General features: G+C 45.8%; 1 protein-coding gene across 5 annotated transcripts in view; it reads right to left on the bottom strand.

Annotated features, from left to right (window-relative positions):
- Nucleotides 1-27888, bottom strand: part of PAK5 (p21 (RAC1) activated kinase 5) — a 288628-nt gene that overhangs the window by 81083 nt on the left and 179657 nt on the right. For all 5 annotated transcript variants that reach the window (XM_063918563.1, XM_063918564.1, XM_063918567.1 and 2 more), the window contains one exon: nucleotides 10906-11691. In XM_063918563.1, coding sequence (XP_063774633.1) covers nucleotides 10906-11691 — 786 coding nt within the window. The remainder of the gene's footprint in view (nucleotides 1-10905; nucleotides 11692-27888) is intronic.

The raw sequence follows: 27888 nt of genomic DNA, 5'->3' as shown, positions 1-27888 counted from the left end.
TGCATTTCTATATATGCGTGATGCACAGCGGAATATTTGCCGACTGGCATCAAGTCTAAGTGCGTTGTCCATTTCTGCCAGTAGAGGGTTATGGACACGACAGTGGTCAGGTGATGCGGATTCCAAACGGCATTTGGAAGTATTGCCTTATTAAGGGGAGGAGTTATTTGGGGTCGGTCTTTCAGACCTGGTGGCCACGGCAACAGCTGGGAAATCCACGTTTGTACCCCAGGTCGCCTCTCAACATAAGAAGACGCCGTATTATCAGGCGCAGTCTTTTCGTGGGCAAGCGGGCAAAAGGTTCCTCATTTCTGCCCCGTGACAGAGGGAGAGGAAAAAGGCTGCAGAAATCAGCCAGTTCCCAGGAACAGAAGCCCTCTCCCGCCTCTGCCAAGCCCTCAGTATGACGCTGGGGCTTTACAAGCAGAATCAGGCACGGTGGGGGCCCGTCTCAATGAATTTCAGCGCGCAGTGGGCTCACTCGCAAGTAGACCCCTGGATCCTTCAGGTGATATCTCAGGGGTACAAATTGGAATTCGAGACGTCTCCCCCTCGCCGTTTCCTAAAGTCGGCTTTACCGATGTCTCCTTCTGACAGGGAGGCAGTTTTGGAAGCCATTCACAAGCTGTATTCCCAGCAGGTGATAATCAAGGTACCCCTCCTGCAACAGGGAACGGGGTATTATTCCACACTGTTGTGGTACCGAAGCCGGACGGCTCGGTGAGACCGATTCTAAATCTAAAATCTTGAACACTTACATACGGAGGTTCAAATTCAAGATTGAGTCACTCAGAGCAGTGATTGCGAACCTGGAAGAAGGGGACTACATGATGTCTCGGGACATCAAGGATGCTTACCTTCATGTCCCAATTTACCCTTCTCACCAAGGGTACCTCAGGTTTATGGTACAGAACTGTCACTATCAGTTTCAGACGCTGCCGTATGGATGGTCCACGGCACCTCGGGTCTTTACCAAGGTAATGGCCGAAATGATGATACTCCTTCGAAGGAAGGGAATTTTAGTTATCCCTTACTTGGACGATTCCCTGATATGGGTAAGATCCAGGGAACAGTTGGAGGTCGGTGTAGCACTATCTCAGGTAGTGTTGCGGCAGCACGATTGGATTCTCAATATTCCAAAATCGCAGCTGATTCCGACGACTCGTCTTCTGTTCCTAGGGATGATCCTGGACACAGTCCAGAAAAAGGTGTTTCTCCCGGAGGAGAAAGTCAGGGAGTTATCCGAGCTAGTCGGGAACCTCCTATAACCGAGCCAAGTCTCAGTACATCAATGAAATGGTTCTGGGAAAAATGGTGGCTTCCTACGAAGCAATCCCATTCGGCAGATTCCACGCGAGAACTTTCCAGTGGGACCTGCTGGACAAATGGTCCGGGTCGCATCTTCAGATGCATCAGCGGATAACCCTGTCACCAAGCACAAGGGTGTCTCTCCTGTGGTGGTTGCAGAGTGCTCATCTTCTAGAGGGCCGCACATTCAGGACTGGGTCCTGGTGACCACGGATGCCAGCCTGCGAGGCTGGGGAGCAGTCACACAGGGAAGGAATTTCCAGAGCTTATGGTCAAGCCTGGAGACATCACTTCACATAAATATCCTGAAGCTAAGGGCCATTTACAATGCTCTAAGCTCAGCAAGACCTCTGCTTCAAGGTCACCCGGAGTTGATCCATTCGGACAACATCACGGCAGTCACCCACGTAAACAGACAGGGTGACACAAGAAGCAGGGGGGCAATGGCAGAAGCTGCAAGGATTCTTCGCTGGGCGGAAAATCATGTGATAGCACTGTCAGCAGTATTCATTCCGGGAGTGGACAACTGGGAAGCAGACTTCCTCAGCAGACACGACCTCCACCCGGGAGAGTGGGGACTTCACCCAGAAGTCTTCCACATGTTTATAAAACTCGACAAGTATTGCGCCAGGTCAAGGGACCCTCAGGCAATAGCTGTGGACGCTCTGGTAACACAGTGGGTGTACCAGTCAGTGTATGTGTTCCCTCCTCTGCCTCTCATACCCAAGGTACTGAGAATTATAAGATGGAGAGGAGTAAGCACTATATTCGTGGCTCCGGATTGGCCAAGAAGGACTTGGTAACCGGAACTTCAAGAGATGCTCACGGAGGATCCGTGGCCTCTACCTCTAAGAAGGGACCTGCTCCAGCAAGGACCCTGTCTGTTCCAAGACTTACCGCAGCTGCGTTTGACGGCATGGCGGTTGAACGCCGGATCCTGAAGGAGAAAGGCATTCCGGATGAAGTCATTCCTATCCTGATCAAAGCCAGGAAAGATATAACCGCAAAACATTATCACCGCATTTGGCGAAAATATGTTGCGTGGTGCGAGGCCAGTAAGGCCCCGACGGAGGAAGTTTTCAACTAGGTCGATTCCTACATTTCCTGCAAACAGGAGTGTCTATGGGCCTGAAATGGGAGTCCATTAAGGTTCAAATTTCGGCCCTGTCAATTTTCTTCCAAAAAGAACTAGCCTCAGTCCCTGAAGTTCAGACGTTTGTGAAAGGGGTACTGTATATACAGCCTCCTTTTGTGCCTCCAGTGGCACCTTGGGATCTAAATGTAGTTTTTGGGTTCCAAAAGTCACATTGGTTTGAACCACTTAAATATGTGGAGTTAAAATATCTCACATGGAAAGTGGTCATGCTGTTGGCCCTGGCCTGGGCCAGGTGCGTGTCAGAATTGGCGGCTTTATCCTGTAAAAGCCCTCATCTGATTTTCCATTCGGACAGGGCGGAATTGAGGACTTGTCCTCAGTTTCTCCCTAAGGTGGTTTTCAGCGTTTCACCTGAATAAACCTATTGTGGTGCCTGCGGCTACTAGGGACTTGGAGGACTCCAAGTTGCTAGACGTTGTCAGAGCCCTGGAAATATAGGTTTCCAGGACGGCTGGAGTCAGAAAATCTGACTCGTTGTTTATTCTGTATGCACCCAACAAGCTGGGTGCTCCTGCTTCTAAGCAGACTATTGCTCGTTGGATTTGTAGTACAATTCAGCTTGCACATTCTGTGGCAGGCCTGCCACAGCCAAAATCTGTAAAAGCCCATTCCACAAGGAAGGTGGGCTCATCTTGGGCGGCTGCCCGAGGGGTCTCGGCTTTACAACTTTGCCGAGCAGCTACTTGGTCAGGAGCAAATACGTTTGTAAAATTCTACAAATTTGATACCCTGGCTGAGGAGGACCTGGAGTTCTCTCATTCGGTGCTGCAGAGTCATCCGCACTCTCCCGCCCGTTTGGGAGCTTTGGTATAATCCCCATGGTCCTTACGGAGTCCCCAGCATCCACTTAGGACGTTAGAGAAAATAAGAATTTACTTACCGATAATTCTATTTCTCGTAGTCCGTAGTGGATGCTGGGCGCCCATCCCAAGTGCGGATTGTCTGCAATACTGGTACATAGTTATTGTTACCAAAAAATCGGGTTATTGCTGTAGTGAGCCATCTTTTCTAGAGGCTCCTCTGTTATCATGCTGTTAACTGGGTTCATATCACAAGTTGTACGGTGTGATTGGTGTGGCTGGTATGAGTCTTACCCGGGATTCAAAATCCTTCCTTATTGTGTACGCTCGTCCGGGCACAGTATCCTAACTGAGGCTTGGAGGAGGGTCATAGGGGGAGGAGCCAGTGCACACCAGGTAGTTCTAAAGCTTTACTTTTGTGCCCAGTCTCCTGCGGAGCCGCTATTCCCCATGGTCCTTACGGAGTCCCCAGCATCCACTACGGACTACGAGAAATAGAATTATCGGTAAGTAAATTCTTATTTTTGCATGGTCAAATAAATCCAGGTATTAACTGTAACGCATTTGACCAATTATAATTCTGGGTGGTCACATGCTCATTGTAATAGTAAGAGTCAATGCAGAAAGAGATGTCATAGACTAAAATCAGATTCTGGGCCTGATCTAGAGACTGATGCAGTTCACATTGCTGTGGTAAATATACTGTACCAATGCCGCAGGAGGAGTCTGAGGGGAAAAGACGCCTTCTGATTGCAATGCAGATCTGAATGCTACGTCCTGTTAAAAGTTGGTTTCGGTCAGTGGGGATATTGGGAGACATGTATTAAGCCTGGAAAAGGGATAAAAAAGTGATAAATCAGTCATAAGCGCAAGGTGATAACGCACCAGCCAGTCAGCTCCTGTCATTTTTCATATCCGTAATGGTTGGCTGGTGCGTTATCACCTTGCGCTTATCACTGCTTTATCACTTCTCCAGGCTAATACATCTGCCCCATTGTTAACTGGCTGTTCTTTCTTTGTCACCATACAGGTTTCTCATCAAGTAACAAATTTCAATAAAGCCGACTTCTTTATGCCAATATATGTCCTAGTGTTCACTCTAGGAGTGAAAAGGTGCAGGGCGCCGTACTCCGGGGGCACATGTGCGCGCGCGCCCGAAATGGGGGCGCGGCCACACAAATTAGGGGGCGTGACCACGCGTCCGTCATTTTAGGGGGCGGTGCGGCCCACAGACGCTACTATAGAGAGCGTCTGTGGCCGGCGACGTCACTGTTGGGGGCGTGCCCAGCACCTCCGTCGGTGCTGGGCTTCCCACAGCCCTCTCCCAATGCGTGAATGGATGCCGCGCGCATGCGCACGGCATCTATACACGCAGGGAGCGGGCGGCTGTTCTAGCAGGGCGCCGCAAAAGGGGCAGGGCGGGTTTTGCCTGTTAAAAAACGGGCAGGGCGCGGCGCCCTGCTAAAACAGCCTAGAGTGAACACTATGTCCTCTATGCCGTACCAGGTAATATGGGATAAAGATCCCGAAATCCAAATACCAGTTGGAATACCGATGCCAGAAACCCAATAATGCTCGGAATACCGACGCTGAGATCCTGACATGGATCGAAATGCCGATGCCAAAACTCCGAACGCCGGAGGGTTAGGTTTAGGCTGTGGGGAGGGGGGTTAGGTTTAGGCACCATCAGTCAGGGTTAGGGTTAGGCTGCGGGGGGAGGTTGAGGATTAGGTGTAGCATACTTACCTTCTAGGTGTCGGAATCCTGAGTGTTGGGATGCCGCTGTTGGTATTTCTAATGCCGGCATCCAAAGTGCCGGGATTCCGATACCATCCCCTATACTTTGTTCAGTTAACGTAAAGTAGAGCTACTTACTAGCTGAAATGCACTGGGGTCACAGAGCCATCATCATGAAGTTTGAACGTCCAATACCATAAGGCGATAATCTCATTACACAGAGTATAAATACCTTCCTTTTTAAAATCTGATAATGCTAATAATACCAGTATGACCTGACCAGTACAATCATACTGCGTATCAAACCAGTACAGTGTATGTGCATGGAAATGCTCAAAAAGAATTGGGATTGCACTTATGTATGCGCTAGGCAGATAAATGATCATGGGGGTCATTCTGACCCGTTCGCTCGCTGCTTTTTAACGCAGCAGAGCCAATGGGTCCCTACTGCGCATGCGCAGCGCATGCCAGACGGCTGAAGGCCGTAGCAGGGATGCGATCGCCTCTGCCTGATTGACAGGCAGAGGCGATCACTGGGCGGGAGGGGGCGGAACGGCTGCGTTTGGCCACCGTTTCATGGGTGGGGTCCGGCCAACGCAGGCGTGGCCGGACTGAACGGGGGAGCAGGCCGCAGCGGCTGCATGACGTCACACGCAGCCGCTGCGGGCCAGGGAGCGATGAGTAGCTTGCGGCAAGCACGCTAAAGCTGCGCTGGCCGGGAGCTACTCTTGAAGTGCAAAGGCATCACCACTGTGCGATGCCTTTGCACTTCTGCGGGGGGAGGCCGAACTGACATGCGGGGCGGACTAGACCTGTGCTGGGCGTCCCCCCGCATGTCAGGGAAGAAGATCGTAGCTGTGCTAACTTTAGCACAGCTATGATCACCTCGGAATGACCCCCTATGTCTGTGTAAAACGACAAGTTCAGCAGCACGCGGACATCCCGGCTGTATTTGGCACTTTTTGAACATTAAGAAACTCAGTGCTTGGATTTTCTATGTAAGCTCTTTAGCGTATGGCTGAAGTCAGTCTGATGTATGGATTACGCATGAAAATTCATGAGCATAGCTTCACATATGCAGCATATTATATAGTCTAGCACTTAGCAAGTGCTTTCAGATATATTTTATATGCAAGTCAGTCATTAAGATTTAAGTAGTGCAGATTCGCTTTGAACTAAGCTTTCCCAGCTAAAGGACCTGCTCTTGACTCCAATAGCCCCTGCTGCACAGTAAATTATGTTCATTACTACTGCTAAGCCAAAGTAACATGTTGATGTCCCTAGTCTGTAAATTGCTAATTACAGTTCACAGAAGGCTCGTCAGGGCTCAGTAATTAGTATGTCATATTCTATTTTCCTTTAAGATATTAATATATAACGTATTTACAAATTTTTCTTCAGAACATATAAAGCGGCTTTACATATTGTCAATTGTACTGTACAAATACTGAAATCTGCAGAATGTTTGGACGTGTCTGATTTGCTATGCAATCTTAATTTAACAAACAATAAATAGACTATTTTTCCTTTAAAAAATATTCCAGCACTACAGTACGTAGAGGAGAGTCCGTATTTGGTCGTAATATAAAAAAATAATTAAACACAGGTTGGAAATGGAATTGCTTTGAATGTAAGAATTTTGTGATAAACAACTAATTGTATAGGCCTCTGTGGATAGAACACAAATGGGGAAACCTCTCCTAAAAAGTGCAAGTGGAGGTGCTACCATTAGCATCCAATCAAATTGTAGCTATCACAGATAAATGAGAGTTAAAATCTGATTGCTTGCCATGGGTAATTTTGGCCTTCAGACATTGGATAGACAGTGTCTACGGTAGTTAAGACAGTCAGTAGGTTAACCCATATGGTTGATATGCAATAGGTCAACATGATCAAAAGGTTGACAGATAAATGTTGACTGTGTCTAAGGTCACCAGGTACAAAAGGTCAACATGACAATGGTCGACGCAGGTTTTTGGAGATTTTTCTAAAAATTTTTTTCCAACTTTTGCTTCATTTACCATCAACGTGGCCTACGATCAGTGTTGGACTGGGGCATGAAGGGCCCACCGGGGGATGCTGTTGTAGGGGCCCATGCTTAAAGGTGTGGCCAGGCTCCACTTGGGCGTGGCCAGCCACAACAGAGGTTTGGCTAACCGTTACAGAGTACATGTTCTGTTCCCCATGGTAAATATACAATAAGAAAAAACAATTTGTGTTCCTTAATGCACACTGAGTGAGCAATAATACTACATAATAATCAGATAATACGGAGATCTTAGTTGCGTATATCTGCAGATATAGGGTTAAGCCCCCAGGCCGATCGACAAGGCTTCTCCGTCACTTGGGGGGGAGTACAGTACATACATACAGCCACTTTATAATTATGTTTTAATGCCAGTGGAATTTGTCAGACACCCCTCCTGCGGGATGTAGCTATGTGACCGCCGGTCCCCTCCTGCTGTACACCTATTTATAAAGGAATTAAAAACTAACCTACATTGTTTTTATCACTGAGAATCAGGCTATTTGCTGCATTAAGAAAGGGGATACAACACAGTTACTGTGCACTAATGAGGCCATTAATGTAGTGTGCAAATTGGCTTTCTGTCATTGATCCAAACCATTGGGGTAGAGTTATCAAACCTTCTAAAGAAGACAAGTGGAAGGAAGTGCTATCCATAGTAACCAAATCAAATTCTAGCTATCGCTTTTTTTGAATGCACTAAATGATAGATAGAATCTGGTTGGTTAATAAAACAAAACAGAATCACCACTGGATCCACAGGCGCTAGCAACAACCAATTTAAGCTGGATTCAATGGGCAATATTCAATTGTTAAATCGTGCCTGGTCTGCCGTCTAAAGTGACGGGAGATTGCGGGGCAATATTCAATTGATTTTTTTTATCACGCATATCGTGACCATAGCAGTCACGGCTAAACCCAACTAAACTAATGGGCGTGATGCAGTCTTGTTTGGGCGCCCAAACGGGTCACCTTTCACGCATTTCAGCTTGCCTTCCCTGGGAGTAGCGAGCTGAAAATATGTTATTGCGCCCGTTGACAGAAACAATTAAATAGCTGTCAGCAGGCGCAAACAGATGGGGGGGAGAGGAGAAACAATTGAATACCATCCAATGTGGCTGAAGTTTTATTCTTCCAGGAACTATGGATTTGCATGATACTGTTCTATACTGTAGATCTGCCCTTAGCACAACAAGGTTAGATATACTTAAAAGTCTGCACCTGGCTACCGTCAATAATGAAAAGAAATTCACTGCAAACTCCATGAATTATTGGAATCAATGAAAATCTTCAGAAAACACGGAATAATAGCACCACAGAATTAAAAACATCAAATTACAACAAAATGTATGTGTGGCTGTCCAATGGGACAGTGTCTTTCTTTACTTTAGTGACAAAATACCATCACTGCTGCCTAATTTCTGCAAAATACCATCACTGCTGCCATATTTCTGCAAAATACCATCACTGCTGCCATATTTCTACAAATACCTGACACACAAACCTTGAAGGACAGTGGGAGTCCTCGAGATAAGGAAATCCAAGCTACACTAACTAGCATTTTGCGCAGAACAAATGTCTAGTACCGCTCTCATTTATATTGTATGCTTAATAACAATGTGACTGCAAACAACTGTGATAATGAATATAAAAGTATAATGATTAGAGTATTTATAGATTGCTTAACATATATCTCACTATCATGATGAATCTAACACATATATATTCAGCAAGAACAAAGATACATATAATTATCACAATAACCTTGATATAGAACTTATGTGACATTATTTATATCTTATTTTTCCTCCCTTCTGTTCATGCCAACCAGAAAAAAAAAAAGAATAAACCAATAATTAAATCTGGCAAACGCTGAGATGTCAGAAATGTCTATTCAATGGGATACGTAAATAAAACATGCAGTACTGAGAAACCTTTAATAGTAATAAATAAATAAATATATATATATATATATATATATATTGTTTTACTATGTTTAGATCAGGCGCGTATTAAGAGAGATGGGGGGAAGGGGGGCGTATGCAGTCTCTGTCCGGGCCCCCTCCTCTGTCTCTAGCCGGCAGCATAGTTTCTGAGCGGTGGCGCTAGTAGACTCTAATGCTGTGCTAGAGTCTACTGCCGCCGCAACATTTGCCCAGGAAATCCCCTAATGGGCATGCAGGAAAAATGGCCACCGCGCCATATTCAAGGTGATTCTGCAGTGCTGCTGCAGCAAAAGCGGGACTCTGGAGAGGTAAGTACTGAAGAAATGGGTGCAGTGTCTGTGGTGTGAGCCCTCTGGACCCGCGGATACTGTGTGCACCGCACACACAGCAACCATTATAGATAAGCCACTGGTTTTGAACGCATAACCAGCTCCAGATTGATAGAAATAGCTACAGTAAATATATAAACACCTATATTTAACAAGTGGGATTATTGAAATATTTAAAATACTTTTTACAAAAAATAATTTTACATTGTGTTTTATTTCTGTAGCACATATTTTATTATTATTTCATATATTGTTTCGCCCTTAGTTTCGCATGTAATAATTTAATTTGACCTCTAGATGTCAATGTTACAACTGCTGTTAACTGGTATTGTATTTGACCAATGGATAGATTCGGCTTTCCCAATCTTGGTCCTAAAGGCACAATAATGCCAATATCCAATTACCTGCAGTCATTTACCGGGGGCTCTCCTATTGTCCCCGAAAAGACGGCGCGAGAAAGATCTTACCGGGGATTTATCTGATAAGCGCCGGTTGTTCAGGGATCCGAATGTGAAAACACAGGTTTCACTGAACCTGTGTGTTTTCATGGGTGAATGGATTTTTTTGGGGGGGAGCGTCCTAATAGGTTTGCTCGAAAGAAAATATGGCGAAACATCTGGGAAAACTGCAATTTTTTTTCGCACCTGATGAGTTTTTGCCGGTAATTGGATACCGGCCTAGCAGTCCAGATTTTTGTGATATCTTTGCTTGAGCACAGGTGACTTAATTACTATACTACCTCAGTAATTTTGATTTAACCATCTGTGCTGAAGCCTGGATATCACTAAAACTTGTACTGGTAGTGTGCCTTGAGGAATGAGGTTGGGAATGCTTGGTCTAGATGAATGTACACAGCAAAGGACAGAGATGGTTGGTAATGCAACAGTTCTCTCAATACTGGTTACGGAAATATGCAAATGTTGATCTCAGCCTTTCCTCTGTGCTCCACGATGGCGTGTACAATCGATGAGATGCCCATTTTCAAGCTTTGTGGTCTGTGGAATTGACATTTGCAGTAGTCTAGGATCTATTGTAGCTACTCTCCTGAAATCCAACCAAACATGGCCCTTGAAGCAGTGGATTTGCGATTGGGAACGCAGCATCGTTGCCAGACACACCCATGACAGTCCTATAACACGCCCATAAAACCAACCTTTTTTGCGTTTACTTTAGATCACCACCCAGTTTCCACCCTGAAATGCCCAGGGATCACAATTCCCTTCTCAATTGTAAGCAATTGCAAACGCCATAGGTCAGTTGGGTTTGCGCATGCACAGTAAGAGTTTACAGGACTTTCCGTACATGCGCAGTAGCATAAGTTGGTCACCTGCGGGAACATCGACACTGCGCCCGGCTCTGAACCAGGCCCATAGTATGCATATGTAGGCTATACAATAGAATAAAGATTTTACAAATGGTTTGATAATACCAAGCAGGAACAGGCTACAGCATGCAGGTTTTTCTAAGACAGGTATGCAAACCGATTAAATCAAGTCAACATATATAAACTTTGGCACATGATACATTTCTATAGTTACACTATAAATTAAATTGCAAACACTACACTCTAGTCTAGAAAGTAACGTAGATATTGTCGTATTACCTTTGGAATACACGCTGCGGTTTCCGACAAACGCGGGTAGGTGTATGAAGCAAACGAGTGCCCTTGCTGGTTTGTTTTCAGTGCTCCGTAAGGTATGACTGGTTCTTGAAGGCCTGATCCTGACTTAGACCGTTGTCTTATGGCTGGTTGAGGACTTGTTTGTGTTACGTATGATGACTTTGGCCTTTTATCATAATCATCCTTGGAAAGCCCTTCTCCCCATTCGCTATATTCAAGTCTTTCCTTTGAGCCCTCACTCATCATGACGGTCCCTGTAATAGAAGGTTGGAAGTAGTCCCTGTAGTCCTGGAGAGATGTAGCAGTGACTCTGTGCAAGTCCCATGGCAGTCCACACTGATCAACAGATTTACTTTTCGCTTCCAGGTGTGGATGGTATTCTGACGGATAACTCAGCAGGTCGGCCTTCACGTTTTTAACTTCGGGAAAGTAGGCTTCATAAGATCTCATTTTAACCGGATGCCCATTGTGCCTGGCCGGCTTGCTTGCCCTATAGTACCCTTCAGCCTCCTCGGCACTCAGGCTCCTTTCCTTGTACCGCTCTGAGATGCTACTTCTGGGGATCTCAGCTTCACAGCTGTAGTGGGAGAAGGTGAAGAAGCCATTTTCTTCTGGGTAGCTCTTTGAATGGTTGGAATGTCCCTGACGTGGGGTGGGTGGACTTTCTTTTCGAAGGGAATTTGAGCGAGTTACAGAGATATTGTCAAAGTCTTCCAGCAAGCCATTGATGGAGGAATCTTGTGGGGGTTTACTGCCTCTAACAATAGTCTAAGGAAGGAAAGAGAATAAACATATAAGTTAATAATATTCATTTAAATATTTAAAAAAAAAACACATCTCATCTCCTGAGCAATTAAGACTATTTTGCGATCTGTTGGTTTTTATTAGTGCAAAAGTTCATTTTCTAAATATCATCTGCTACTGAGCCCATTTAACACTGATTGCTATAGTAGCATGGAAGTTATAATCATGGACTTCCCTACATTCTCAGGCCTCCCTTTTGACATGACATTCTGGAAAATGTATCAAGTCTCTGAAAGAAAGGAGAAGTGGACAAGTTGCCTATAGCATCTTCTAGCTAACATTTATAAAGTACATTCTATAAAATTATAGACATAAGCTGACTGGTTGCTATGGGCAACTTCTTCACTTATCCATTCTTTATTGATACATCTCCAGTCCACCATAATGATCGCAGCCACGGTTCAGTACTGTGCGGTGCAGCCTACAGATGGAGCCATCTTCATCTTGGTCTTTAATAGGATGAGCCAGGCGCAGCAGAGAAGCCAAGATGAGCGTGGCTCCATCTGTAGCATACTTTTGGGCTTAGAACCCAGCGCTACAAAGATTGCCAGGACCAAACTAACATTTAGCATCAAGAAATGACTGGTAATGTAATTAATCAGACAGTCGCTGCCTTAGTGGTGGTGGTGCTTGCCCCATTAAGTCTGTAGAAGAGGCAGAAGTCCATTGTCTTTCTAACCTCATTGACAACGTAACTTTAATATTTTTAATCACAACCCATCTGTTGGAAACATTTAATTTTAACCACAGCCGACCCTAACCAATTTAATGCCCAAGACAAGATTTTGGCTGGTGCCCCCTAGCACCGGCACTAGTTCTGCCTCTGGCCCAGCGCCCCTCTCCCAGCCTAGCACGCATCACCACAAATAACAGCAGCAGCAATTAACAACCCAGAAGTAGAGCCGTGCTCAGAGTGTCCTAAGGATGCTCAGGCCGGCTCTGCAACAGCTCTGCAGGCTACCGTTCCAAGCACATTGCCAGCCAAATGCAGGTGACATGGGCACCACCCCTGTATTTACAGCCCTGCATATCCCATTACTGGCCAAACGCTAGCCATGATGAAAAACTGCCCAAGGACATAATAATAATATAATAATGTTATGTATATAGCACTCTTTCTCCAATAGGACGCAAGGCACCTAACAGTATGAACATAATACAGGGCCTTATTTAGCATCACACGCTGGTGAGATGCGATCGCATCTGCCCGCTTTATTGCCCAGTGTGCACGTGCAGGGACCATTCTGCGCTTGCGCGGGCAGGCCAATGCAATCCCATCGCATTGATGTAAACACCTCTGCCTGATTGACAGGCAGAGGCATTTGCGGGGTGGCGACATGATGTTGCGGGGGCTAAAATGGGGACGGGTCGACGCCATTTTCGAGGCGGATGCGTGACAACACATGTGGCTGCTGCGACGGAATGAATACCTTTGCAGCCAGGCTGCGGAGGTAGACGGGCTTCATTTATTCAGCGACCGCAATTGATGCTGGCTGCCATTAGCATGCTGGGCGGCTGTGCCCTGTGCAGGGTGGCACCAGCATGCGAGTGATAGCAGATGCAGTGTTGATATTTTAGTAAAACTGCAACTGTAGCTGAATAAGGCCCACAGTACAGAAACTATGAATACAAAAAAGCCATTTAGCTTTCCATGAAATACAGGGACCATGGAGATAATACCAAGGGAGTGGCAGCCATTTTAGGTCATCAGTTGCAAGGATTATTGATCGTAGCCATGTAGGATCCAGCTGATGCAGCCATTTAAGGTGCACTACAGGGGATTATAACAATGCCTGGAATTTATGACACACAATGGGAGAGACGGAAATATTAGGCGAGGGGCTTGCAAGTTCAACAGGACCATGCATTGTTTATTCTACACAAAGCACCAGGCGAGTAAGCCATGTTGGGTGCACAACATTGTACGAATAAGCAATACATGGAAGGACATAGCTGACAGCTGTTCCTAATGACATGGCAATACAGATAATTTTTTCAATTATATTGTATACAGAAGGAGAATCTCCTCTTAAGGTGTGTACACATGGTGAGATTTATCTTATTCTCAGGGTCTTACTTAAAAATAAAATAATTAGTGTCTCACATTTAGGGTCTCACATTTCCCCCACATGTTCTTCCCAGATGTGGTGCTGCTACAAGCCCTTCCATTCATATATGTGATTAGATTAGCACATTTTGGAGAGAACTATTTACACTTTGAAGATAAATTACTAGTGATAATATTAAAAAACCAAGGTCAATAAACATATTAGGGCGATGCAGTGTCCAACATATGACCATTTGTGAAGTGTATTCTGGGTGTCTTCATACTACACATGTGCTAGAACCAAGCGTACCTGTGTACAGGCGGTGCCGAGTCTCACCCATTTCTCTCACATCTACACTTGTGAGTTCAGTATATTATGCCGACATGCACCATTTCGACACTGACAAAATGTTGACATTATGATGTCAAGCGGGTTTTAGCGTAACCTAAACCCTGATTCTAATGTTGATATTTTCACTATGCCGACATGTCATAATTTAACAATGTTGACATTTTAAGCATGTTAACATAATAACATTTGATATTCTGGTGTCAACATTATAAATGTCAACATCTTGGCTGCATACCCCACTTGCCACTGAAGGGTAATAGTCATGTTGCACTTGCCGTTCTCAGATTACTCTAATTATTATTGTGCGTATGTGTATTACGCCTGTTTTCTGTAGTATCGCTTGTGCTTAATATAGGGCTGGTGCACATGCCCCCTGTGGCTACCAAACTAAGGGTATGGATGGGGGCTGTCCAGTCTCAGAGGAGCACACATTTCGGCAATATACTGTATGCACAGTATTTAGGTCCATGCATGCAATATGGGAACAATTAATGCATGCAACCCAGCCCCGTTACGGTGGGATTGTGTTCTCTAACAAGGACAATGTAGGCAATGTATTAGTATTACAGTAATTTGGGGCTGATTCAGAGTTGCACACTATTGCACAGCCGCAAGGAAGCGACTGTGCAATAGCGTATAGCTAATATGTAAATACAGCAGGAGGCGTCTGGTGTAAATAGACGCCTCCTGACTGTTTTCATGATCTGCTGGTGTCTCTCAAGATGTGCCATCGGATCACTCTGCATGACCATCGGGTTACTCAGATTTCCGTATCAGGTCGACAGCCGAGATCACTAAATCTGTGTTGCCAGACGCAGACACTAACCTCAGGACTCCTACACAACTGAGGAGACACACCTCCCTTTTGAGGAACGGACTCTGTTGCCGCCCCTTCCCAGCCCCAAAAACGCACTTAGTCAGTCCAGCAGGCTGGAGCTTAAGGGACACTGTGTGAGGACGTAGGACCCGTTCTGCACATGTGCAGTGTCCCCAGCATCAGCTTAGAGTACAAGTCTGAATTAGGCCCTTTGTCTGCTTAGATAGCTATATAAATTGTAGCAAAACAATTACAATGTAAACAAGTTGCATAAAGCCCTGATAGGCAACATATGTCCCGATGGTCTACACCCGCAACCCCTCCTCCTTCCTGACATTATGACTCATCTGGCCAAACATTTATTACATAATATTGTCAAAAGGCCAAGGGAGTTTTTAGAGAACTGGGAGGTCTGAGAGGCATTTTGGGATTAAGAGGACTTTTAAAAGGTTTTAGGGTGAGCGGTCATAGCCTGTTCTAAAGGCATATTGTCTAGAGATGAGCGCCTGAAATTTTTCGGGTTTTGTGTTTTGGTTTTGGGTTCGGTTCCGCGGCCGTGTTTTGGGTTCGACCGCGTTTTGGCAAAACCTCACCGAATTTTTTTTGTCGGATTCGGGTGTGTTTTGGATTCGGGTGTTTTTTTCAAAAAACCCTAAAAAACAGCTTAAATCATAGAATTTGGGGGTAATTTTGATCCCATATTATTATTAACCTCAAAAACCATAATTTCCACTCATTTTCAGTCTATTCTGAATACCTCACACCTCACAATATTATTTTTAGTCCTAAAATTTGCACCGAGGTCGCTGGATGACTAAGCTAAGCGACCCTAGTGGCCGACACAAACACCTGGCCCATCTAGGAGTGGCACTGCAGTGTCACGCAGGATGTCCCTTCCAAAAAACCCTCCCCAATCAGCACATGACGCAAAGAAAAAAAGAGGCGCAATGAGGTAGCTGTGTGAGTAAGATTAGCGACCCTAGTGGCCGACACAAACACCGGGCCCATTTAGGAGTGGCACTGCAGTGTCACGCAGGATGTCCCTTCCAAAAAACCCTCCCCAATCAGCACATGACGCAAAGAAAAAAAGAGGCGCAATGAGGTAGCTGTGTGAGTAAGATTAGCGACCCTAGTGGCCGACACAAACACCGGGCCCATTTAGGAGTGGCACTGCAGTGTCACGCAGGATGTCCCTTCCAAAAAACCCTCCCCAATCAGCACATATAGACATATAGCTAATATAGACTGGTTGATAAAGAGATGTCGTAGTATGTATGTATAAAGAAGAAAGAAAAAAAAAACACGGTTAGGTGGTATACAATTATGGACGGACTGCCGAGTGCCGACACAGAGGTAGCCACAGCCGTGAACTACCGTACTGTACTGTGTCTGCTGCTAATATAGACTGGTTGATAAAGAGATGTCGTAGTATGTATGTATAAAGAAGAAAGAAAAAAAAACCACGGTTAGGTGGTATACAATTATGGACGGACTGCCGAGTGCCGACACAGAGGTAGCTACAGCCGTGAACTACCGTACTGTGTCTGCTGCGACTGGATGATAAATAATGATATAAAAAATATATATATATCACTACTGCAGCCGGACAGGTATATATATTATATAATGACGGACCTGCTGGACACTGTCTGTCAGCAGAATGAGTTTTTTATAGAATAAAAAAAAAAACACCACACAAGTGAAGTCACACGACGAGTGTTTAACTTTTTCAGGCAATCACAATATAGTATACTACTAACTATACTGGTGGTCAGTGTGGTCAGGTCACTGGTCAGTCACACTGGCAGTGGCACTCCTGCAGCAAAAGTGTGCACTGTTTAATTAATTTTAATATAATATGTACTCCTGGCTCCTGCTATAACCTATAACTGGCACTGCAGTGCTCCCCAGTCTCCCCCACAATTATAAGCTGTGTGAGCTGAGCACAGTCAGATATATAATATATACATAGATGATGCAGCACACTGGGCTGAGCAGTGCACACAGATATGGTATATGACTGTCTTGTACTCCTGGCTCCTGCTATAACCTATAACTGGCACTGCAGTGCTCCCCAGTCTCCCCCACAATTATAAGCTGTGTGAGCTGAGCACAGTCAGATATATAATATATACATAGATGATGCAGCACACTGGGCTGAGCAGTGCACACAGATATGGTATGTGACTGAGTCACTGTGTGTATCGTTTTTTTCAGGCAGAGAACGGATATATTAAATAAAACTGCACTGTCTGGTGGTCACTGTGGTCAGTCACTAGTAAACTCTGCACTCTCTTCTACAGTACTCCTAAGCTCCAGTAAATCAGGTCAATCTCTCTCTCTCTCTCTCTCCTAATCTAAATCACTGTACTCCCTAACAGCTGCTCCCCGTCCCCAATCCTCCCCACAATTATAACTAAGTCACTCAGTCTTTACTCTTTTCTACTATAACGGAGAGGACGCCAGCCACGTCCTCTCCCTATCAATCTCAATGCACGTGTGAAAATGGCGGCGACGCGCGGCTCCTTATATAGAATCCGAGTCTCGCGAGAATCCGACAGCGTCATGATGACGTTCGGGCGCGCTCGGGTTAACCGAGCAAGGCGGGAAGATCCGAGTCGCTCGGACCCGTGAAAAAAAACATGAAGTTCGTGCGGGTTCGGATTCAGAGAAACCGAACCCGCTCATCTCTAATATTGTCTCTCTATCTTTGATAAACTTAGAACTAAAGGGCCCCACACATTGGCCGAGGTGCCCGATGGCCGATGGGTGATCCGGCGGTGGGGGGGGGGGGGCGGGGTGACGGGGGGCAGTGAAGTTTCTTCACTCCGCCCTTCACCCGGCCCCACAGCCCTGCATGCTAATATGGACAAGATTGTCCATATTGGCTTGCATGCATAAACAAGATGACACCAACGATGAACGAGTGCAGGGCTGCGCATCGTTCAACGTTGGTGCCTACACACTGAGCGATATAAACGATATCTCGTTAATTAGTGAACGAGATCGTTCATATTGCTCACTGTAATCCTCAAGTGTGTAGGGCCCTTTAGATTAAGGGTAATGGGGGTGATTCAGAGTTGATCGTAGCTGTGCTAAATTTAGCACAGCTACGATCAGGCTCACTGACATGTGGGGGGGACGCCCAGCACAGGGCTAGCCCGCCCCGCATGTCAGTCCCTGCCCCGTCGCAGAAGTACAAAAGCATCGCACAGCGACGATGCTTTTGTACTTCACGAGTAGCGCCCGGCAAGTGCAGCTCCTGCGTGCTGTCCGGGAGCTACTCATCACTGCCCGGGTCGCAGCGGCTGCGTGTGACGTCACGCAGCCACCGCGGACCGCACCAGGAAAGGTCTGGCCACGCCTGCGTTGGCCGGACCGCGCCCCTTAAACGGTGGTTTAACGACGCCGCCCAGCCCCGCCCAGCGACCGCCTCTGCCTGTCAATCAGGCAGAGGCGATCACTAGCTAAAGACAGCCATCGGCTGTCTGGCATGCGCCGGCGCACTGCGGCACCGGCGCATGCGCAGTTCAGGTCTGATCGCTGCTGTGCGAACACGCACAGCACCGATCAGGTCTGAATTAGCCCCATTATGCGATCCTTTTGCAGGGTGGAGGACCATGCGTGTGACCCTTGTAGTGCAGCAGATTGGCCACCGCTGGCATAGACCCACTTTGATTCTCGGGGCAATGTACAGCACCTTTTCTTATTTTGTATGACATACAGTACAAGTAAAAAGTTATTATAGACGAGCACTGAAATCTACAGAGGTAAATCATGTAGCATTTATAAAGCTGATATAAACACATAAAGTGTACAGCTGTAATGAGCATAGCTGGAAGTTTAAGGAGATGATGTAGCGTTGGAAGTCGGGCGTACAAGAACAGTGTACGGACAAAATGTGTATATGTTTCCATATGTAGTGATGTATGCATCCTAATATTTGACAGTAGTTGCGCACCAGTTACAGATGTGTCCTCCTACATCCTTGCTGCAGTCACGTTAATCTATCCTTCTAGTCACGCCATGACATTGCGTGACTCGGTAGCGCCGAACATCTTTATGTGCAACTTTTTCCATTTAAATGTTTCTAAATCGAATTGCTATGCCAACAGGACGCACAAGCAGCTTATACTGATTACAGTGATATGTGGCATGCCTATATTATGTAAGTGTCTGTGTCACTGACCTGGTTGGAAGTAGTTGAGAACGCGGGGGTTCTTCCGATGGTCGGGAAGAGGAACTGCAGCTGGGCCGGAGTAGGGACGGACGGATATAGGTCTTCCTCATGCAGAACTACTTGGCAATTATAATTCGTGTATAACGCTAAAGAACTTGATGTGACAAAGGTTTGGGATTGATGCTGAAGCACACAGAAGAATGAAGAACTTGTGAGCGATGCTGAAGAAATCGATGTGACAGGATTTGGGAGCGATGTTGAAGCACACTGAAGAAATGAAGAAATTGTGAGCGATGCTGAAGAAATCGAGGTGAGAAGATTTGGGAGCGATATTGAAGCACACTGAAGAAATGAAGAACTTGTGAGCGATGCTGAAGAAATCGATGTGAGAAGATTTGGGAGCGATGTTGAAGCACACTGAAGAAATGAAGAACTTGTGAGCGATGCTGAAGAAATCGATGTGAGAAGATTTGGGAGCGATGTTGAAGCACACTGAAGAAATGAAGAACTTGTGAGCGATGCTGAAGAAATCGATGTGACAAGATTTGGGAGCGATGTTGAAGCACACAGAAGAATGAAAAACTTGTGAACGATGCTGAAGACTGAAAGACTAAAGTTTGTTCAACCCACAAGACATGCTGAATACTGTGAATACTGGGGACTATGCTTGCAGGAAGACACCTTGGATGCAGGAGGCGCTGGAGTATAGCCACAGGAAGACACGCTGCTACCAGGAGCACTGGCGGTCGTTACAGTAGAGAGACGATACTCAGGCACCGGACACAGACGAGCGTCCGCTTTTGAACTTCCCGCTTCACCCTGATTGGCGGAGAGGGGAGCAAGTGACGTCACCCGCTCACAACACCTATGTCGACGCCAGGTGCAATGGCGGTGCCCACGCTCCGGAGGACCGCCGGGAGCAGCGCCAGCCAGACGCCGGGACCCGGAACCCACCGGAGGTCGGAGCCGCCAGGAGAGCCAGCGAACACGCAGGGCTAAGCGTGGTGGCCGCGATCCCCGATGTGTGACAGTACCCCCTCCTTTAGGAGTGGCCCCCGGACACTTTCCTGGCTTTGTTGGATGCTTGGAGTGGAAGATCCAAACTAGTCGTGGAGCAATGACTTCAGAAGCTTTTACCCAACTTCTTTCTTCAGGACCATAGCCTTTCCACTCTACTAAATATTGAAGATTCTTGTGATAGTAACGAGAGTCAAGAATCGTTTTGATCTCAAATTCTGTTCCAACCTCGGTCTCTACCGAGACTGGACTAGGGGACTCTGAATGAAAACGATTTAGGATGAGAGGTTGTAGGAGAGAAACATGGAAGGAATTTGGTATCCGAAGGTGTGGGGGCAAACCCAACTTGCAAACTACAGGATTTAGGACTTGCAAGACTGGATAAGGACCGATGAACCTCGGAGCAAATTTCATAGTGGGTACCCTGAGATCGAGATTACGGGTGGAAAGCCATACCCTGTCGCCGACTTTATATTGAGGAGCTGCCCATCGTATTTTATCCGCAAAGAATTTGTATCGAGCAGAGATCTTCTTGAGGTTAGCATGAACCTTACTCCAGACTTGACTGAAGTGTTGTAGGGTGGAAGCAACTGCAGGAACATCCTCTGAAGGAAGGAGTGGTAACTCTGGAATTCGTGGATGGAATCCATAGTTGATAAAAAATGGAGACTCGCCAGAGGAAGAGTGATACAGATGATTATGGGCAAACTCGGCCCAGGGTAAAAGTTCCACCCAGTTGTCTTGTGAGGGAGAAAGATAAATGCGGAGAAAAGTCTCTAAATCCTGGTTGACTCGTTCGGTTTGTCCATTGGTCTGTGGATGGTAGGCTGATGAGAACTTGAGTTTTATTTGTAAGGCAGAACAGAGAGCCCACCAGAATCTTGCAGTAAATTGTACTCCCCGGTCAGAGACTATTTCCTGTGGTAACCCATGTAAACGAAAGTGTTCTTGGATGAATAGTAAAGCCAACTTGGGAGCCGTTGGAAGACCTGTCAACGGAACAAAATGTGCCATCTTTGAAAAACGATCCACAATTACCCAAATGGTATTACAACCCTTGGAAAGGGGCAAGTCGGTGATGAAGTCCATGGAAATATGGGTCCAGGGTTTACCAGGAATGGACAAAGGACGAAGCAATCCGACTGGAGGCAAACGAGGAATTTTATGTTGGGTACATTGTGGACAAGAATTAACATAGTCCTGTATATCTCTCCTCATAGTGTCCCACCAATAAGATCTTCGTAGGAATTCAAACATCTTTTGAGCACCCGGGTGACCGGAGAACTTGGAAACATGGGCCCATTGAAGCAATCTTGGTCGGAACTCAGCTGGCACGGACATTCTCCCAGGAGGAGGATCTAGGGACGTTGGAGCTGCGGAAATGGAGACTGGACTGAGAATTAAACTTTTCTCTAAAGAATTCTCTTCATCCGAGGCAGACAAAGAACGGAACGAGACAGAGCGTCAGCTTTAGCATTAAGGGATCCAGCCCGGTACTTAATGACAAATGAAAACAGAGTGAAGAAGAGCGCCCATCTGGCCTGACGGGTTTCAGACATTGGGCGGTTTTGATGTATAATAAATTCTTGTGATCGGTGTAGATAGTAATTAGATGCTTAGCACCTTCCAATAAATATCTCCATTCCTCCAAAGCAGATTTAATTGCCAAGAGCTCTTGATCTCCTATTGTGTAATTCCGTTCCGCAGGAGAAAATTTTTGAGAGTGGAAACCGCATGGATGCAATTTCCCATCAGAAGAATGCTGAGAAAGAACGGCCCCAACTCCAACCGAAGAGGCATCGACTTCCAGGAAAAACGGTTCCTTGAAATTTGGCTGTTGGAGTACCGGGGCAGACATGAAGGCTAATTTCAGGTGGGCAAACGCTTCTATAGCTTCGGAGGACCATAGACTTGGATCGGAACCCTTTTTGGTCAATGAAGTAATGGGAGCAACAATGGTGGAAAATCCCTTAATAAACTTCCTATAGTAGTTAGCAAAGCCCAGGAACCTTTGTACTGCTTTCAAGGAGAGAGGCCGAGTCCAGTCCCGGATGGCTGTGAGTTTCTCCGGATCCATACGAAGCTCCGTGCCCGAGATGATGTAACCGAGAAATGGAATTGAAGGAACCTCAAAGGTACATTTGGAAATTTTGCCGTAGAGATGATTCCTACGTAGTCGGCGTAGAACCTCCTTAACCTGTATCCTGTGCTCCGCAAGATTCTTGGAAAATATCAGAATGTCATCCATGTGCACTACTACACTTTGGTATAACAGATCACGAAAAATTTCATTTACAAATCCTTGGAACACAGCAGGAGCATTACTGAGCCCGAACGGCATCACCAGGTATTCGTAATGCCCGTCCCTGGTATTAAAGGCGGTTTTCCATTCGTCCCCCTGTCGGATGCGAATAAGGTTATAGGCTCCTCTCAAGTCAAGCTTTGTAAAGATGCAGGCTCCTCGTACTTTATCGAACAACTCCGTGATGAGCGGCAAGGGAAATCTATTCTTGATAGTGATATCGTTCAATCCACGGTAATCTATGCACGATCTTAGACCCCCATCTTTTTTTTTCACGAAAAAGAAACCTGCTCCAGCCGGGGAGGTAGCAGGGCGAATGAACCCTTTCTGAAGATTGATTTAATATAATCTGACATTGCCTGGGTCTCAGGTAAAGACAGGGGATACGTGCGTCCTCGGGGTGGCATCTTCCCTGGAATAAGCTCAATGGGACAATCCCACGGTCTACGGGGAGGTAACCGGTCGGCTGCCTGCTCAGAGAATACATCCGTAAACTCACGATAGGCCTATGGAATGAGGTCCTTATCTGATCCGGAAGATGCACGGAGTGGAATAACAGATGTGAGACAACTAGAATGACAGTAAGAACTCCAAGATAATATTTGAGACGACTTCCAATCAATTTGGGGATTATGGGTTTTGAGACAAGGCAAGCCAAGGACGAGATCATGTGGCATCTCCGGAATCACTCTAAATTCTAAAAACTCTTGATGTAAGGCCCCGACTTGCAACTTGATTGGCTCCGTGTGACTTGTAATAAGACCACCAGATATTTTGGTACCGTTGATGGCAGTCAACATCATTGGTCGTTTGACAGACTGCAATTTCAAACCCAAACTCAGAGCACAAGAACGAGAAATAAAGTTTCCTGCAGCCCCAGAGTCTAACAGGGCATACCGGGGTTTGGAAGTCAGCTCGGAGAACAGGGACACAGAGAGTAGACAATCCACAATTGGAGAAGATTTGGACGTGACTCCCAACTTGACTCCTCCGGAACAAGCTAGGCCTGCCCATTTCCCGGGCGAAATTTACAAAATTTTATGAAATGATCTGCAGCTCCACAATAAAGGCAGAGTTTACTGTCACGTCTGCGTTGTCGTTCTTCCGGAGACAGTCGGGACCAGTTAATTTGCATAGGTTCATCCAGAGCAGGTAATGCCACTGCCCTAGGAGGAGGAAGCCGAGACTTTGACCGATCCGACTGACTACGTTCTCCTCCACGCTCCTGGATGCGAAGATCCACCTTGACACAGAGCGAGATCAATTCTTCCAGTGGATACGGCAAATCCCTAGTGACCAGCTCATCCTTCAGGCGATCAGAGAGCCCGTTCCAAAAGGCGGCCCGGAGAGCATCGTTGTTCCAACGTAATTCCGAGGCAATGGTCTGGAATTGAACAACGTACTGTCCCACGGAGCGGGAGCCTTGTCGAACTTGAAGCAAATCTGAAGAGGCAGCGGTAGCCCTACCGGGCTCATCAAAAATTCTCCGGAAGGACGCGATGAAGTTAGCGTAATTGGAGACCAACGGATCCAACCGTTCCCATAATGGAGACACCCAAACCAATGCTGCACCTTCGAGCAAGGAAATTATATAGGCCACTTTAGACCGATCCGTGGGAAAATCATATGAAAGAAGTTCAAAGTGCACCTCACACTGATTTAGAAAACCGCTGCAATTTTTAGGATTCCCATTGTAGCGGGAGGGAGTAGGAAGCTGAAGACCCGGCCTGATTACAGCTGAGGATTGAACATTACTAGAAGCAACTACTGGAGCAGATACCGGAGCAGGAGCCGGAACTACAGAAGCCAAAGTAGCTTGAATTTGATCCAGACGACCAGATAATTCCTGAAGATACTGCATCACTTGACCCTGTGCTGCCTCATGACTCTGAACTCGGGAGGCCAAATTTTGAAAAGCGATTGACTCTGCGTTGCGATCCCCCGGGTCCATTAGGCCTGAGTATACTGTCACTGACCTGGTTGGAAGTAGTTGAGAACTCGGGGGTTCTTCCGATGGTCGGGAAGAGGAACTGCAGCTGGGCCGGAGTAGGGACGGATGGATATAGGTCTTTCTCATGCAGAACTACTTGGCAATTATAATTCGTGTATAACGCTAAAGAACTTGAGGTGACAAAGGTTTGGGAGCGATGCTGAAGCACACAGAAGAATGAAGAACTTGCGAGCGATGCTGAAGAAATCGGTGTGACAGGATTTGGGAGCGATGTTGAAGCACACTGAAGAAATGAAGAACTTGTGAGCGATGCTGAAGAAATCGAGGTGAGAAGATTTGGGAGCGATGTTGAAGCACACTGAAGAAATGAAGAACTTGTGAGCGATGCTGAAGAAATCGATGTGAGAAGATTTGGGAGCGATGTTGAAGCACACTGAAGAAATGAAGAACTTGTGAGCGATGCTGAAGAAATCAATGTGAGAAGATTTGGGAGCGATGTTGAAGCACACAGAAGAATGAAGAACTTGTGAGCGATGCTGAAGACTGAAAGACTAAAGTTTGTTCAACCCACAAGACATGCTGAATACTGTGAACACTGGGGACTATGCTTGCAGGCAGACACCTTGGATGCAGGAGGCGCTGGAGTATAGCCACAGGAAAACACGCTGCTACCAGGAGCACTGGCGTTCGTTACAGTAGAGAGACGATACTCAGGCACCGGACACAGACGAGCGTCCGCTTTTGAACTTCCCGCTTCACCCTGATTGGCGGAGAGGGGAGCAAGTGACGTCACCCGCTCACAACACCTATGTGGACGCCAGGCGCAATGGCGGCGCCCACATTCCGGAGGACCGCCGGGAGCAGCGCCAGCCAGACGCCGGAACCCACCGGAGGTCGGAGCCGCTAGGAGAGCCAGCGAACACGCAGGGGTAAGCGTGGTGGCCGCAATCCCCGATGTGTGACAGTCTGTGCCTGTATCTGCATACTAAATGCTACGTGACAGTATTTTCCTAGAAATCACTGTAACATAGCATTTCACATGCAGATACAGCCACAGTCACACACAGAATATAGGCACGCCACATATCATTTTAATCAGCATAAACTGCTTGTGTGTCCTAGCCACATAGCGATGCGAATAAGACTCATTGTTGGCAAAAACAAATGCCGGACATTAGCAGAGCTGCCCGGGAACTGCCGGCTGACTCATGTCAGGCATCTCCTGCTGCATGACGTTCTGAGGCGAGATGTATGAGGACGCATCAGTAAATGTACTACAAGTCATCAGGACAATTAAAATGCTAATGTAAATAAGATGATGATAATAATAATATTAATAATAATAATAATAATAATACTTTAAAAGAAGAGATTTCAATAACATGTTTTTAAATATGACTTCTAACGAATTCTAAACATTTTAAATGTAACCACTGACATAAAACGCAGTGTATTTAAATGAAGAGGGATAATCGTGTTTGTTGCTTATTTAATTCCTCCTGCTTCCTGTGCACTTCCTAGGGTGTTGCCGGGCAGCCCTGACAGCAGCCATATTTCATGGTGTGCCAGTGCAGGCCTGTCCTCTAGTGATAAGCTATAATGGATCTAGCTGTGAAAACAGCTGTCTGCTTCCCACAGAAGATGAGAAACTGCATCACTTCCCACACACTGAATTAACTCTGACAATAATGAAGTAGGTAATTATCAGTTTGCCCTTATAAGCCCTTACATGTAATGTTTCTCAAATCCCAACTATATACATTTTACAGGGTATAGAAAAACATCTGTTATTATTTTATTATTATTATTATTATCATCATCATCATCATTAAAACGGATGCATTCGGTAACAGGCAAATAGACAACAAAGGGTAGGATATCTGGGCTCGGACGTATGTGTTCACACCATATAACCGCTGCTGCTAGTGAAGATACAGGTATACTCCAAATACCTCTTTACGTTTTCAATAAAGAAAAACTGTATATAGTTATAAAGGTTGGTTATCTTCTAGCACAAAATCGGTAATACATTCAATACCATACACGTATTTATAGCAAATTCAAGCATGGTTCGTAGACTTAGTCCACAATATATTCAATTGTCCTAATTCCAGTATATATACACTTAGACAACACATTACATTAAAAGGGCTGAATTAGAATTGGAGTAAAGGGAAAAAAAATAAAAATAAATAAAAATAATAATTAAGGCACAATAATAACTCCCATATGGGTCAGAATACGCTTAAGTAGTGTTTTACTTCTTACCCCTAAAATTGGGTTTGTGCTTTATTTTTATTTTTAATGGTGATTAGGTCATATCTGTCTTTGTGGATGGGGGGGGGATTTCCCCAATAATTGCTTGCTTAGTTATTAGGAAGTATCCTGACTATATTAAAAGTCTTAGAAAAGGAGTGGAAAGAAAAGTGGAAAAGCAAGGACTTTTAAGATACTCAAGATACTCATTTCCTAATAAGTGAACAAGTATTGGGGAAAATCCCCCCGATCCACAAGGACAGATATCAACTAATCACCATTAAAAATAAAAATAACAATCCCAATTTTAGGTACCGGATGTACGTCGGCTGCCATACTAACCTGGTGCAGCTAGTGACAGATTGTCAGATAATGTGCTTGTCACCGATGCCTGGCATTACTTCAATGCTGTCCTATGTACGGTATCCGGACTCTGGGTCTACACCACTTAGGTCGACACCCATTAGGTCGACACCCATTGGTCAACAGTGAATAGGTCAACATTAGAAATAGGTTGACCCGACCAATAGGTCGACATGAACAAGATCGACATGCAAAAAGGTCGACATGAGTTTTTCACATTTATTTTTATTTTTTTAACTTTTTCATACTTTACGATCCACGTGGACTACAATTGGGAACGGTAACTTGCCTTGACCGAGTCATGCGAGGGGACACGGTGCACTAATTGGGGTTCCCGGTCACTTTACGAAGAAAATTACACAAAAAACATGAAAAACTCATGTTGACCTTTTTTCATGTCGATCTAATAGCCGTGTCGACCTAGCTATTGTTGACCAATAGGTGTCGACCTAATGGGTGTCAACCTAGACACTGTCAACCCTGAGGCCAATACCCCTATGTACTCTACCAATTATTTGAATTGTGAGTCCCAGTGCTCCCCACTGTCTATCTTTCCTGCACCTATGCCATTAATCCTGTCTCTGCAGGATAGATTTTATTCATCGCTTTCTCAAATATTGGAACTTGTGAAATTACCAATGTTCCTGTCTCTACCTTGACCATCTGACTTTCTATGTGCTTACCGCAAACCACCAAGAGAGGGGAAGCAGTTAGCTTCCTGACGAACGGGAGCCCCGCGATCAATATACCGACGCTGGGATCCCGATGGAGAACAGAAACCCGGCGTCACTATACCGACCCCAAACAGGATGCTGGCATCAAAATACCGACAGCTGGCATCCCGGCCATCCTGTGAGCGGGACGCACTACTGTCCT

The sequence above is a fragment of the Pseudophryne corroboree genome, chromosome 4 (genome assembly GCF_028390025.1).
Source record: "Pseudophryne corroboree isolate aPseCor3 chromosome 4, aPseCor3.hap2, whole genome shotgun sequence".
In the NCBI taxonomy this organism is placed as follows: domain Eukaryota; kingdom Metazoa; phylum Chordata; class Amphibia; order Anura; family Myobatrachidae; genus Pseudophryne; species Pseudophryne corroboree.
This window is presented reverse-complemented; position numbering and strand designations above follow the sequence as displayed.